The sequence below is a fragment of the Mirounga leonina genome, unplaced genomic scaffold (assembly GCF_011800145.1).
Source record: "Mirounga leonina isolate KUSES-001 unplaced genomic scaffold, KU_Mleo_1.0 Mir_418, whole genome shotgun sequence".
NCBI classification, from domain to species: domain Eukaryota; kingdom Metazoa; phylum Chordata; class Mammalia; order Carnivora; family Phocidae; genus Mirounga; species Mirounga leonina.
The window spans coordinates 13564858-13581071 of NW_023270739.1; the positions used below are offsets into that span (position 1 = coordinate 13564858).

Consider the following 16214-nt stretch of genomic DNA (forward strand, 5'->3'; position numbering starts at 1 on the left):
CCCACCCTTGTACGCAGTAGTATGTGCCTCTGTGCACGCACGGCCACAGCTAGTGGTCCGAGGAGTAGGCAGGTAGGTGTCTGTCCTCAGCCAGGATAACCAGAGTCCTTCGCTAGGATTTTTCAGACCAAAGCTGGGAATCATCCCGTTCCTTTCTAGTGCCAGATGGGAGTCTGCAAGTGCCAGTAGATATGGTTCTAGCACGCTGGAGACTCAGATCTGAGAGAATGAAGCCAACAGAGAGGATGAGTGGTGGAGAGAAAGCCCCAAGGGCTTTGAGGTCCCAGCTGGGGAGGTTCCGGCTCACTTTTGCCCTTCCTGGTGACACAGTCCAAGAAATCCAGCCTTCCCTCAAACTCCTCACCAATAGCTCCAGCTTTTCATGTCTTCCTTAAGCTAATTGGACTTAGGTTCCTGTCATTTGGGACTGAGAATCCTGATGAATACAGGACACGCAGCGAGGTGCCCATGGAAACAGCTTGTGATAAATGTCATTCCCATATCACAGAGAGGGAAACTGAGGCTCAGAATGAATAGATAGAACATCACAGCTGGTAAACCACGATGCCAGGAGTCAGATGCAGGACCAGCTTCAAGGTCAGGGATCTTTCTATGATGTTATGATTTCCTTCAAATCTGTTCATTATTCTTAGCATTCTTTTTTTTTTAAGACTTTATTTATTTGAGAGAGAGAGAGAGAAAAAAAGCATGAGTGGGGGGAGGGGCAGAGGGAGAAGGAGAAGCAGACTCACCACTGAGCTGGAGCCCGACGCCAGGCTCAATCCCAGGACTCCGAGATCATGATCTGAGCTGAAGGCAGATGCTTAACCAACTGAGCCATCAAGGCACCCCTCTTAGCATTCTTTTCTATACATTTCTATAAATTGGAAGCAGAGCTTCAAATGACAGAGTCAGTGACATTCATGCTACTGAACTTCCAAGTTTCTTGATTAATGACCAAAAGCCTCATAGGCCAGTGATTTCTCTGGAGACATTCCCAGGCTCTGACTATTCCCACTTTAAAAGTTACTGGTAGCAGAGGGCCTAGTTGCTAATTTTGCAGGAGTCTAAAGACAGTGACCTTATGAGTGAAACATTTTTCTAAACTTCATCTTGTTTTATGAGTTCAAATGGAAAGTCAAGTCTTAATTCCCAGTGAGAGTCATAAGGAGGTAACAACAAACTGAGCCCAAGGCTTTGGAACTTGAGAACATCTCTCTGCGACCATTTCTCAAGCCTGTTTCTCTGTTTATTGTCCCATCCTCTTCTTTATAGAGCCTTCTTTTCCTACTATTCCATCAACCCAAACATAGTCTAAAGAGAATCTCATCTGATTAACTCCTTCTAGGGAATTGTGGCAGAGACCGTTGTCCCCAAATTGTTATTCTCCCTCTTTTCTTTCAATAATAGAATCCCTGATTTTTTAAAAAGTAGTTATTATTTTTAATTGAGATATAATTCACATATCATAGAACTCACCATTTTAAATTGTACCATTCAACGTTTTCTTTTTTTAGCTCACTCACAAGGTTGTATGATCATCATTACTAAGTCCCGATCATTTCATTGTCCCAAAATAAACCCCATATTCATTACCAGTTGCTCCCCATTCCCTCCTCCCTGCTGCCTCTCTGGCTACCATTCATCTACTTTCAATCTCTGTGGATTTGTCTCTTCTGGACATTTCATGTAGTTGGAGTCATATAATATGTGGCCTTTTGCGTCCGGCTTCTTTTATTTAGTATAGTGTTTTCAAGATTCAACCACACTGTAGCATGTATAAGTACTTTATTCTTTTTATTGCCAAATTATAATGATGATGTTCCATTGTGGGATGCCTGGGTGGCTCAGTTGGTTAGGTGTCTGCCTTCAGCTCAGGTCATGATCCCAGGGCCTTGTGGGGAGCCTGCTTCTCCCCTGCCCTCGGCTCCTCTGCCCCTGCTTTCTCGCTTGCTATCTCTCTATCTCAAATAAATAAATAAAATCTTTAAAAAAATAATGTTGCATTGTATGGGTATACCATAAACCATATTTTGTTTATCCATCTATAGTTGATGGACATTCAGGTTGTTTTCCATTTTTTGGCTGTTATGAATAATGCTACTATGAACATCCATGTACAAGTTTTGGTGTGGACAGATGTTTTCAATCTCTTGGGTGGACACTAGGAGGGCTTGCTGGGTCATATGATAACTTTGTTTCCCATTTTGAGGAACTGCCTAACTATTTTCTGCAGATACATTCCCATCAGCGGACTATGAGGAGAACCCTAGTTTTTAGCTGTGCCCACTGAGCCTGGGAAAAGCTGGACTTTCCAGCTTCCCTTGTAGCTATGTTTGGCCATACTATGACCAAGTCCTGGCTTATGGGACAGGATGTAAGCAGACGTGGTATGTGCAGTTTCTGGTGGAAACACATCTTCTCCTGCTTTCTCCAAGCTGCTAGTTGGAAAGCTGATTTAGTGACGGGAGGACCAGAAGCCATCCTGGGCCTTGGAATGACTTTGGGAAGGGAAGCCAGAACAAAGATAGGAGAAATCTGTGACTGACACTCTGGAGGCCCGTATGAGGCCTGGACTGTCCACCTCTGGACTTCTTACGTACAAAAGAGAAAGAAATTTCCATTGTCTTTAACACACTATTATTTTTTTCTAATTAGTTACAGGCAAATCGAACCCTAACTGAATTCCTGCACTCACTGAACACATTCTCACTGAAAGATAATTGAAAACCAGGTTCTGAGCTTGGAGCTAAGGAAATAAAGATGCATGAAATGAACCTTGCAGTTTAGGGTCTCACAGTTGAGTCACATAAATAAATAAGATGATGGCCCAAGTGCTAATAAAGGTGTGTACCAAGGCTTGTAGGCGGATGGAGGAAAGACAGGGAGAACTGGCCTAAAGTGACTCAGAGAAAGTCTCAGTTTGGCCAGCAGGCTCCCTCTCATGTTCCCAAATCCCAGAAATCAGAATCCCTGGGAAATCTGAGAGATTCCTGATATCATAAGCTATTCTTAAAATACTTCCAAGATTATGTACTCTTTATTCATTATTATGGCTATCTAAAATTATTTAACAAATACGAAAAATGAAGTTTTGGCATTTATAAAGAACGATCATCTCTAGTCAATATTCAAACACTGGAAACTACCAATGAAAGTTATTGGCTGATACTTGAATAATTAACATTGACCCCTTCTAACATGGCTAACAGCACTACACTGCATCTTTTTTTTTTTTTTTTTTAAGATTTATTTATTTGAGAGAGTGAGAGAGAGAGAGAACTCGAACACAGGGAGGGGCAGAGGGGAAGGGAAAGAAAGAGACTCCCTGCTCAGCGCTCAACAGGGACTCTGCTTGAGATTCTCTCTCTCTCTCCCCCTGCCCCCTGTGCTCGCTCTCTCTCTCATAAATAATAAATCTTTAAAAAAAATAAAAAGAACGCTCATCTCTTTACTTACCTGCCGTCATTAGACAATCTCTCTTGAAGGCAGGAAGTCTATGTCTTTTACATTATAGAACTTCCAATACCTTGCTTGGGGTTCAGAACCAAGTACATGCTTAATTAATACACAGTGAATTGAATTTCATGGAACAGAGAACTGATGTTTAAGCTGAGCTTTGGAAGGTGCATTTGTTAAGTGGTTTATGGAGGAAAGGGCATTTGGGGCTGAGGGAGACAATCTCTGCAAAGACACGAGCATGCCAAACAGTGTATTTTCAAGGACTACAATGACCTTCCCTTGGCAGGTGTGCAAAGTAGGAGATGAACTCAGCACAGTAATCAGAGGCTAGGTCATGCAGGGGCCTGGGTCCCTGTTAAGGACTACAGATGTGACCCTGTAGGCAGTGGGAGCCAGCCGTTGAAGGAGGACTCCAGAGACTTAGGCTGGAGACAGATGGCCCGAGGTTGAATCCCACCTCTGAAATTACCTACCTTTGGGCAGGTTCTTTAAACTTCCTAGACCTCAGTTTCTTCATCTTTAAAATGGAGATTAGAACAGCAAATACTCAAGGAGGTTTTGGATAGAATGCCCCAGGAGATAATGCAGGTAAAATAGTTAACATAGTACCTGGCCCATAGTAATAGCTCAATAAAGTGCCTTTTGCTATTATTGTTATTGCTTTTACTATCACCAAAAGGTTTTAAATAGCAGAGTGACATGATCTGATTTGTATCTTGAGCTAAAGTCCAAGGCCAATCCCCACCATGAGATAAATACTCAGAACTGATGAAGTTCTTTCCTCTTCTTTCCCTCCCTTTTTTTTAGAAAAAAAGATGTATTTATTTATTTGAGAGAGAGAGAGAGAGCACAAGCAGGAGGGACAGAGGGAGAGGGAGAGAGAATCTCAAGCAGACTCTGTGCTGAGTATGGAGACCGACACGGGGCTCGATCTTATGACCCTGAGATCGCGACCTGAGCCGAAACCAAGATCGGTTGCTCAACCGACTGAGCCACCAGGTGCCCCTCTTTTGCCTTTTTTAAAATTGTTTTCCATGGTATTCTCTCAGACCTAAAGGATCCCAAACCTCTTTGGGGTTCTTCAGTTTCCTCTCCTAGCTTCAACAGAGTGGTTGTTGGAAGGCAAAGCAAATGAAAGGATGAGTGAAATACAGCCTGAGGTCATGGGAGTCTTAGGTGGAGAAAACAGGAATAGTCATTCATTCAACAATCATTTGAAAAACATCAGGACTCTATGTAGGGACCTGGGAGGGAAGGGAAGAGGGATTCTAGGGTCAACTAGCCTTAGGCTTCCTGCTGAGCAGATTCCTTCTTTTTGGGGTATAGTGGGCACAGTCCTGGCCTTTAGAACCTCAGCTCTGTCATGTCATTTGTTTGAGCCTCAGTTGTAGCATCTGTAAAGTGGGGATACTGATACTTATGCCTCATCTTCCCATGCCCCAAGATGACTTTATCATACACTTTCTTCTCTCCTCAAACTTCCAACACCCTCCCACCATAACCATTTTGAGCTGATGGACTTGTTTCTTATTCTACTGAGAAAATAAACGCAATCAGAAAAGAGCTCCTTCACCCTCCTCCATTTAATCTACCAACCTACTGTAACATGTATCAGTCTGAACACACTGTCCCTGTTTCTATCCCTATCACATGTGATTTGGATCTCACTCTTTTTTGTCTACTCAAGGACTATGATTCTACAATTGTCATATCACTTTTCATATTTTCAGTTTCCCCCCACTCTTCCAGGGCATTCTCCTCAGCATACAAATAACCGAAGCAATATAGTCTCATAACTTCTCAGTTTTTCCCAGACTTTTATGTTTTTGCTCAGCTAATTGAAGTTAGATTTCTGTCATTTCCAATGGAAAAAGCCCTGATTAATACAGGAGACATAGATAGGTGCCTATGGAAACAACTTCTGTCCTTTTTTCCCCCATTGATCTTCAAGGGGTAAAAAGTTCCAGCTCCATAGAGTTCATTCTTGTTCTCCCCAGAGGACATGGAAACTCTAAATTGTCCATCTTTGTACTTCCTGTCACCAACCTCACAGCTCTCCAGGGATTTCCGACATAGTTGGGTGGATGTTTGAAATCCACCCTCAGAATAGTGTAATAGGGACAGATAATTTTACATGAACCATTTAAAATTTTTCTCATGTTTGCATAAAAATTCCTCTTACATAGTTTTTCACAGATAATCTGTTGAAGAGGAAGATATTTGGCTTCAGAATTTAAATAAGAGACATAATAAAGGCAGTAAAATACGTGGGAGACACAGTGCTTAATATTGAGCAGTCTATATTTAATTAAATGATTAGATGAACTAATGAATGAAATGAATTAACAATTTGCAAATGTGTTGTATTCCCAGAGTTGGTTTTGTACCTTAGTTGTTTTGAATTTGGGATGCATTCTCCCATAGAAACAATGTTATAAATGATACTTAAGTGCCAAGAAATCCCACTGAAGCCATTTACCCATAATATAGCAATAAAATGTAGAAAAGGGGGTGCCTGGGTGGCTCAGTTGGTTAAGCAACTGCCTTCAGCTCAGGTTATGATCCCAGGGTCCTGGGATTGAGCCCTACATCGGGCTCCCTGCTCAGCGGAGAGCCTGCTTCTCCCTCTCCCACTCCCCCTGCTTCTGTTCCCTCTCTCGCTCTCTCTCTCTCTGTCAAATAAATAAAAATCTTTAAAAAAAAAATAAAATGTAGAACAGTAATGGCATTATGCAAGAACACTTAAACAATTTTGAATACAAGTGCTTGAGGAAAAGTGACTTTAATTAGAAGATGAGGTGGCACATGAAAAATGTTGTGGTGATTTCCAAGGGGACTTGTGAGCACTTTCAAGGATCATGGAGGCATTATGTCTTTTTTAACATCTACTTTCATATTAAAATGTATGCATTTTTCCCTTGGTACAATCTTAGACTATCAGCAGGATCTTTATTGTTTGTCTGGCAGGCAATTAATAACTGTTTCCAGTTGGCTGGAAGATGGGAACAAAGCAAGATGGAGAGTTGGGGGGAAATTTCTCTTAAGTAATTGAAAAAAAAGTTGTAAGAGTGTCATAAACAGAAAACAAGTCTGTGTTATCACATGTCTCAGTATTCAGATAAAAGGAAAATGATGTGCTATGCTCTTGAGAGGCTATTTACACAGGGAGTAAGATCAACACAAAGAAAAAGCACTACCTGGTAAGACACCTTGGATGTCAATCAAGGAGATAGCTGTTTGGAGTGGATGGTGATCTTTGGGGCCAGGGAGGGGGAAGAAGAGTTTGAGTCTGGCCTTTGGAAGAGGGTTTCAGTAAGGAGAGAGTTGGGAGAGTATATGAGGTGAAATTAACTGAATGGTACTCATGATAGAAATGATAGAAAACACAGGAAAAGGAAGAAACATGGTGTGAGCATCATTCTACCCAAGAAGAAAGAATATGGCAGGGGAAAAGGATGCTGGATGATTTCCCTATGGAGGCCATACAATGGCTCAGGAAAGGTTGGTGCTGGCTACAGCCAACTCGGAGTAATGGCCATGGAGTCTGGCAGTCTGCCGTCAGAATTTCAGGTGTTTGTAACTCAGATCGTACCTTAATATACCTCAGTGTTTCTATAGCATTTGTGTAATTTTATCATATCCTGTCTATTGATTTTGGTAGCATGTTCTGTTGGACAAATCTTACTGATTCCTAAAGAAGGAACTTCTGAGACCCTTGCCTTTGGTTTAAGAAGACGTCATGTTCCATTTGCAGGTACTTCCCATTGCTCCCCCTCCTTCCTTCTCTTCTTCCTCCACCTTCCCTAGTCTGACCCTGACCAAGTCACTCATTCTCTGGGGCCCGTGTTCTAACCTCTAAACGAGAACAACTTTACTAGATTATGTATTTCTTCCAATTCTAAAACCTAGATTGTGAAATTTTCCGAAATGACGAAACACAACAAACCACGAGGACGAGGTCTGATTCTACTGCTCAAATCCTATCGCTCTGGTTTCCACAATGGCTTCTGAGTAACACAGATGATTCACTTATCCATTGTTCTTAGAATTAGGTGACCTCTGCGCTCAGAGCTGTCATGGGGGCACTGGGATTTATCTAGAAAAAGTGGTGTGGCAAGTGTAGGCTCTTCCCTCCTTAAAAAAGTGGCGAAGGTCACGGGGACAAAATCTGTTCCCTCCTATCTCCTTCGATTCAGAAGTCTTCTGGGTAGGCGCAAGTAGATAAAGGCTTATCGTTCCCGGTTTGGGGCTTTGACCAGCCTAAGTATCCGGCCCCCTAACCACAGACCTCGACGAGTCCGGCGAGCACCGAGCCACTGAGCCGGCCTGAGGCTCTGCGGCTTCCCACGAGGCGCGGCGCGGCGGAAGCGGGGTCGCCACACTTCCGGTGGCCCGGCCGCGCGCTCGCCACACTTCCTGTTGATCGGGCTCCGCGGAGGGCGGGGCTGGGAGGAGGGCCGGCGGGCGGGCGGCTACGCGGGAGGCGGCCGCTGGCCTGGCGTGGGCGCGCGGGGCCGCGGCGGGCACGGACAGTCAGCCGCGTCGCTTCAGCCCGGAGCACCCTCGGCGGCCGCGCCTCCCGCCCTCCGTCCTTCTGCCCGGCCCCGCGCCACCATGCCCGCCGTGGACAAGCTCCTGCTGGAGGAGGCGTTGCAGGACAGCCCCCAGGTACCTCCCGCCGCTCCGGTCGCCTTGCCCGGGGACGGGAGGCCCCTCGAGTCCCGGGGTGGAGGCCGGGAGGGGGCACCCCGCAGGCGGGGCTGGACAACCCGAGAAAGGGCCCCCCCCGCCCCCGCGGCCGGAGTCTTTGTGTCGTGACCCCTTTTCCAGAGTCAGCCGGAGCTGACGCTGCCCGGCCCAAACTCGGGCTCCGTGGCTTTGCTGAGTGCCTCGGAAAAATAACCTTTTTGTGCCGCAGTTTTTACATCTGTAACACAGGGGATAATAATTGTCCCCGCCTCATAGAATTGTCAATTAAATAAGGGAATGCCTGTAAAGTTGTTAGCGGGCAACGTCTGGTACAGAAGAAGTAGATCTTAAGTTACTACTACTACTGCTACTTACTGATGCGATGGGTCCTGGTGGATTTAGGGCCAAGATGGGAGGCAGAGAGTCCAGCTCTCTTTCCGGTACCCTTCGGCACGGTTTTCCCATTTTGTCAAGAGAAAATTACAACACCTGCCCCATTTGTCGCACAGGGGGACTTCATTAGCACGCTCGAGATGAAAGTTACGTCCTCGGAGCTCTGCAGATGAAAGCTGCTGTGTAAATAGAGCAGATGAGTGCAGAATGACAGGAGTTCATAATTCAGTGCCCTTTTTCTTCAGGGAACTTTTTTGCTCCGCATTAGCACTGCCTGGCTTCATATCTCCTCTCCTGGTTCCGCATCCCTGGGTTTATTTAAATCAGCCTTTTTATCCCCAGGTGTCTCAACTCTTGAAAAATTAGAATGAGATGAACTGTTTTCCTTCTCTTTTCGGTTCCCTTCCTTATTCTTAGCAAATTGCACTCCTGGGATGATCTTTTGATGGTCTTACTTACTTTTTACTTACCCACTCTGCATCTTGCCAGTTCAGAATCAGCAGTCAAAGGGCCGTGTGCTTAGTTGCCTGTGTCCATTTCTTTGTGATCTTCCTTAGGGTAGGCAAGAAACTTGAGCAAGCTGTGGCTTTTTTTTTTTTTTTTAATTGGCATCCGCTGGTCTGATTGACTTTTCAAAGAGCTCTTTGAAGTTTCTAGACTTGTGGCATTTTAATGGGACCGAAGCCCTTCGGAGAAGTCATTTTGTCTGTCTTCACACATAATGTGAGATATGAAGAGAATAATGTAGAATTTCTAAGGATACCATTTTGAACAGGGATTTCTGTTTGCTTTGTATTCCAGAAGTGCAAAGATATATTGCTTTCCTAACTGAGCATGGTGATGGCTGAGCCAGGTCAGAGAGGTTGTGCTAACTGATTCTCCTGTGTTGCCCTCATTGCGAAGTCACATTCTGCATTTCTGACTCTCACATAAGTGAATATGCACCATTTCTGAGTGGTTTACAGGGTTTGCTCAGCTGGGAGGAAGCAGAGAGAGGACTGGCAAACAAGGCAGGAAAACTGGATCCTAATTCTTGCTCTACCACTAGCTTACGTGATTGAGGCAAGTCACTTATCCTTACCCTGTGGTTGACTCAGTCTTCTCATCTGCAGAATGAGGGATGTGGAGCAGTTGATCTTTAAGGGGCTTTAGAAGCTTAAAATTATATTATATTGCATGGTTTATAATTTTGAGCTTGTATGTGGAAGAGGAGGTTCAGTGGCATTGGCATTCCTATATAATGTTCTTCTTAATGTAGGGAATTTGTTACTGCTTTTGGGACTTGGGTGTCACCTTACCAGGATTCTTCATGAGGTTGTTCAGCGGAAGCTAACTTTCAAGAAGGCTTTGATAATCATCGGAATATATTTATTTAGCAGTCTTATATGGGGCGTGTGCCTAAAGTGGCCTTATTCCCAAGGAAACCCATAGATTTGGAACTGGAGAAAAGTTAATCTAATTCCTTTTATGTGTAAAGAATAAAAACAATAGCAAACACCTATATCACACATGCCTTTTATGCGCCAGGCATTATTCGAAATGCTTTACCTGTATTAATTCACTTAATATTCCCAACAATCTTTTGAAGTAGGTCTCCTATGAAAGTTACCAAGGAGTAGAGAAGTTAAATAACTTGCCCAAGATTATATACTATACAGTGGCAGAGCCAGGATTGGAACCCAGGCAGTCTAGCCTATGTTGTTCAAGTTGGTCCAGCTACCTGGCACCTGGCCTTTCTATCACCGGTGACCTAAAATGTTTCACTGAAAGGAAGAGATCCTAAGAAACCATCTATTGTTTGTTTCTTCTAGTTTTATGAGGAGTAGTTATGAGGGTTGCTGCAGCAACCTGCACATGATTCATTAAGTGAACACAAAAGCTTTTGTAATTGAACTCAGTGACCCAAGAGGAGCTGAATAGCAGTTGACCGTCCTTAGACACATCTATTCATTTCGTCCTTTTTAGTACAGCACGGTGTACTGAAGACTAGTCTGTGCGTATACATATCATTTCTGGTTACATCTGATATGTGAGAGGCAGAATGTTTTGGGGACAAAGCTACTTGTCTCCGTTGCCATCCGGGAGCCTCTGCTCCTTGCCAGGCGCCACTAGATGCTGGGAATATAGTGACAAGGTAGGAGTGCCTGCCCTCCACGGGGCACAGTCTGTCCCGGGAGACAGATAAGGAAAGCAGGGCCAGGGCCGTGTGAATGGGCTGCGGTAGGAACACAAACGCAGCTTTGAGCTGCTGCCACTCAGACTTCTGCAGGGGCTTATTGGCTTTTGTGTAAGTAGTCCGCTTTTGAGATAAGGTGAAAACAAAAGTGGTATTACTTGCTGTTTTCTTGATTTTTTGTGTGTTTGTTTCCTTTGCAGTTGGCAAAACTGAAGCCCAGAGAAGTTAAAGACTTAGTTCTGAGATTATGCAGGGAGTGGTCCAAGTGGCGACAGCCCTCCTTGACCAAACCAGGCTTTCTTTACTCAAGCAAGAGGCCTCAAAACAACCTGGTGGTTATGTGTTCATTGTGGAGAATAATATGTGTATTTTATAATCAGTTATTAAAATTGTGCCATTATATGATCAGATGCTATTCTGGAGAATAAAAAATGTCTAGGACTATTTTATTAGGTAACACCCAGCTTCTTTAAGATGGAGGGATGATGTGGATGCTGAGGCTGTATTCTTAGGGTGTTTGGTTTTTCTGGCTAGGCATACTCTTAAAAATGTAGGATAGTAGAAAAAAGATGGAATTGAAATCCTGATTCGGCCACTGTTACCTTAGGCAAGTTACTCGACCTCTCTGAGCTTGTTTTTCAACATGTGTAAAATTAGAATAAAAATATTTACTTAATAGGATTCTTATGAAGATGAATAATGTGTGTAATGTGTCTTCATGCCTGCATGTCATAGTAACTCCGTAAACGATTGCTGTTATTATCTTTATAAGTGATAGGCATCAGGGTCTTTCCCACTTGTAAGTAGTCTTTGATGTCTGGTGTACCTTTGACTGGTCCTTGGTCTCATTCCTTACGTTTCAGTTATAGAACATTCCTGTTGTTCCAGATATAAATTTAAGCAGATATGGAACTGATAATGTGGGTATCAAAACAGTGTCTAAGATGGCTGGGCAGGTTTTTCTCAGTGGTGATCATGGCCTAGTTAGAAAGACTGGATTTTTCTTGCCAGTGCTAATGGGGGTGGTCATGGTAAACCTGTCCAGAGTGTAAGGAAACAAAACACTTGTGATATAGATTTGGCAGTTATTATAGGGAAGTGCGTGACAGGATGACCGAAGGGAAGCTGGCTACAGGCAGGACTTGGGCTGTGGACCACAGCGCATGCCCACTGATAAAGCTCGGCCAGCTGGGTGACAGGTGCAGCCTCCTGCAGGGGAGGAAGCAGGCCGTTGGTGCCGGTTGGACCTGGATTGACATCCCAGCCCTGCTGCTTCCCAGCCGTGGGAGGTTGAGCAAGTTTCTTGACCTTGATGAGCCTCAGTTTTATTATCTGTAAAATAGGGTTAAGTATCCATGGTATCTACCTCATAAAGTTGTTGGAAGGATTAAATGAAAAAACAAATATTTAGTGCTCAGCACAGTGTCTCACACACAGGAGGTACAGAGTAAACGGGAGGGTTCGTTTTCTTTCTCTTCTCTTTGTGGAGGATATTTACATAAGCCTTCTTTTCATCTTCTCATTTTCCATTCTGTTTCATTCCTGAGAGTTTTATTTATTTATTTATTAAAGATTTTATTTATTTATTTGACAGAGAGAGACAAAGTGAGAGAAGGAACACAAGCAGGGGGAGCGGGAGAGGGAGAAGCAGGCTTCCCGCTGAGCAGGGAGCCTGATGGGCGGCTCGATCCCAGGACCCCAGGATCATGACCTGAGCTGAAGGCAGAGCTAACGACTGAGCCACCCAGGCGTCCCTCATTCCTGAGATTTTTAAAAACAATAAGTAGGCCTCGACTAAATGGATATCAGTAGTAGTTAGAAAAATGAAATAGCCTCAATCCAGTTGTACCATTCTTTCCTTCTCATTTTCCTAGACATGTTAGTTATAGCAAAGAAAAATACCAGAATCATAATAAACGTCAGTGAGGGCCTCCAGCACTAACACCATGAATACAAAGAGACAAAAAGGCCCTTTACTATAGATAACATTTATAGATAACTGTATAGATAAGTATTGCTGTGGTGTTAAAATGAAATCTTACAGAGACTCATGCTCCTTTCCTTTCTGAGTCTCCCCGACGCTCCATCCGTATCTGCTCTCTATCTTCAATAAACTCTGCTCTCACTTAGAAAAAAATGAAATCGTACATGTAGAGCCCTTAGTGTGCAGCATTTAATAAGCAATCAAAGTTCATTATTTTCGTAATCAGTATCAGCTGCTAGTACCATACATCACACACTGGTAGGCACTTTATGTATATTCATTATCCCAGTAACCCTGCGAATTAGTGTTAGAGCCTGAACTTGGACCCAGGACTGACATGGTCCCAAGGGGATCCCAGATGCTTTGAGAGGCAGAGCAGGCTCTAAGCTCCTGGAGAACATAGGGTCGGTTCTAATCACCTCTGAATCCCAGTTGCCAGCACGATGTTTCGGCAGATCCTGGATGAAGGCAGAGATGCATGCATCAGTGAATGAATACAATCTCTCTCTCTCTTTTTTTTTTTTTTCCAAAATAGAAAGTATATTTTAAAAAGATAAAATGAAGAGTTTGGAACCAATGTTTTTCACTTACTGGTTGACATCCATGCATTGATTACCAGAGCCAGTGGGTCACAGTCATGATTTCTGTTTACAAATGGAAGAGAACAGAATAGAGCAGGAAAAAATCGGAGTGTATATGCATACTAATGATAAACATTGTTTGGTCACATGTGTTTCATTACCACTGTTTTTAATTTTAGAAGGTTTGAAGAACTCTCCTCTGGCACACGAATTTATATGCTGTATGAACTCTGATATTTTGCTGTCATTGAGAGCTTTTTAAAAACCTGTCTTATATTTTCCATATTCATTGCATCTGGTCCCTCTGTTGATAAGGATTGTTACTGAAGAGAGTACCTTGGTTTCGGAGAAGGTATTTTTAGCCTTGAAGGCTTCAGGCAAAGCCAGGACAATTGTGTCTGGCCCAAGTACACTGGAGTTTGGGGGACAAAATCAAGGGGAGACTGAATGATCCAAACACCCAGGTGATTGAGGGTGCTTTGAAGTAAGTCACTGCTCTCTTACCTGAGGTTAGAAAAAGAAAGAAGGAATTGAAATTCGAATGCAGGGAGTTAATGAGTCTTAATAGATTGTTCTTTGTAAAGTGCTTTGATATCTTATTAAAAGCATTTCTGTAATTTTCTGTCCATCCTGTGCCTGATGGATTATTTTTAGAGACCCCATTATCACTGACATAATATTTTAAATTCCCACTTTGCTGGACACTTAAAGTCCCTTGAGTAGATATGGTCACTTATGTGACACCTCAATACTTATTTAGACACCATCTCCTATGTAAATATTTCTTCAGTGTTCAATGTGTCAGGCTCTGTGCACAAGAACAATAGGAAATGCCTTCCATCAAATGACATTGCTCAGCTGCTCTGGGGCACTGAGTGGTTAGCCTTCCTGAAGGAATGGAGCTAGCATTCTTGTTAAGTTGAGATTTCAGTTTTGTGCCCAGATCTACTGCTGGTGGACCCAGAGTATACGAAATTTCCTGGCTACACGTTTAAAATTAGTTGAATAAAAGGTGACGAAAGACATGGAAATTGACTGTAGTAGCTTAGGAGGAAAGAATGACGCACCCCTGCAAGATGTCCAAGTTTGCAGAAAACCAGACAGATGGTTAGCTGCTGGGGTGATGCGCTGCTGGGCGTCCACACCGCAGGTAAACACACAGGCCTGGTGTTGTGTGCAGTTTATGGGCTGGAAAGGAGAGGCTGCCTTTTTAACTTTTTTTTTTTTTTTTTTGGACTCTCCTGGTGCTTAGATAGGGGCTAAGTCGAAACAGATAATAGCCCTCAAGTCTTACTCTTTAAAAAATTGGCTTTCCTTCTCTGGCCCCCAAATTGTATTCAGTTTGCCCCTGCGTTGTAGTCTGAAGGATTAGGAAAGTAGTTCTAAATTAAAGCTCCAGAAATCAACTCTTCCTAGTATTATCGGTAAAAGAATAAAGCCGGAGAATTGGCACCTTCCTTCCCCATTTCAGAGAGGGGAGTGTGTGTGTGTATGTGTTTTCTACCTCCTTTGTAACGTTTCCACTCAGAAATAAAGTCAACTTCTTCTTTTCTCGTAGACTCGCTCTTTACTGAGTGTATTTGAGGAAGATGCTGGTACCCTCACGGATTATACCAACCAGCTGCTCCAGGCGATGCAGCGCGTCTACGGAGCCCAGGTATCCTGCTGTGCCTTCCCCCCAAGAGGAGGAGAGTAGGAGCCCCCTGCCCTCATCTTGGACTTCTCTCAAGGGGCTGAGAAATTTGAGTCAGAACAATACCATTGAAAATTTGGAAGTAGAATCAGAATTGTCTTCCTCAAGTCCGTTCACCTTAAAACACTGAGGACAGTCTGTTTTCTCTGCTTAAGAAAGTGGGTAATTTTCCTGTAACTAGTAAAACCAGTAGAGGAGGACCACGTCACTGGTTTTAATTTTTTAAAAAACTCAGCCCCAGAGGGGAACATCTGAATCTCCTCTTCCTATTTGTGAATGAGCGGGGTCAGTATCCTGAGACATGTTCTTTGTCTTTCTCATAAATGGGACTCTTAGACGTCCAGGCAGGAGGGTAGGGAGGGTTTTCCACGTGCTTCTTCTGAGAAGGCTTGAGTCACACTTCTGAAACTGTCGGGTGGCTTCTTTGTTTTGAGGAACAAATATCTCTGACTTGCAGAACAATGGAAAATAAATTGCTGAGTAGCAAAAGTGAATTTTTTTTAAGATTGAGAAGTGCCTGTGTATGTTACGTTCTAAGGGAAGACTTACAAATTACTTAAAATTCATTATGTTGCACGTCAAAATATTAATGGCTTGCTGATGCTTTTTATTATTGATTCCTTGCTGACTTAAATCTGTATATGTCAATGTTTCTTTTTCTCATCGACGATCTCTAAAGAGATACCACATTCAGTATATAATATATACTAATAATTGTATGTAGTCATTTCTTATATAGCTCTTGATATTCATATATGATCATTTATTATTATTGTTTTATTAGTCATTTATTCATATCGTATAGGGGAAGAAGACTCAGTCCTTGCCATTAGAGAGTTTATGTTTGGGTGGGGAGACCGAAAACATTTATCTAAGAGTGTTAGCACCACTAGGAGAGGAGGTCGCCTAACCCAGAGGAATTGTGCTCAGCACCCAAAGAGAGGAGGATTGTGACAGTCGAGATTAATTGAGTATTTCGTAGCTTCTGGGCATGATTTCAGGACTTTTACAGCAACTCTGTGAGGTGGGCATTGTTGGCAGTAGCCTCATTTTATAGGTTAGGAGACTTAAGGATTCCAGTGACAAGTGACTTGTCCAAGTCCATCCCGTTACTACATGGCAGAGCAAGTCAGCCCGGACCTGAAGCCCAAACTCCCAGCTACGAAACCTGGGGCAGCCTGAACTAGGGAAGTGGCAGTAGAAATGGAAAGAAGTGGATGAAATTCAGAGGTGTTC

At 43.3% G+C, this 16214-nt stretch overlaps 1 protein-coding gene across 2 annotated transcripts in view; it reads left to right on the forward strand.

Annotated features, from left to right (window-relative positions):
* The first annotated feature begins 7935 nt into the window (after positions 1-7935).
* APPL2 (adaptor protein, phosphotyrosine interacting with PH domain and leucine zipper 2) overlaps positions 7936-16214 on the forward strand; it is a 52326-nt gene continuing 44047 nt past the window's right edge. The window contains exons 1-2 of one of the 2 annotated variants that reach the window (XM_034987682.1): positions 7936-8130; positions 14844-14942. In XM_034987682.1, coding sequence (XP_034843573.1) covers positions 8077-8130; positions 14844-14942 — 153 coding nt within the window. In that variant the 5' untranslated portion in view covers positions 7936-8076. The remainder of the gene's footprint in view (positions 8131-14843; positions 14943-16214) is intronic. The other variant, XM_034987681.1, reaches the window with a different exon arrangement.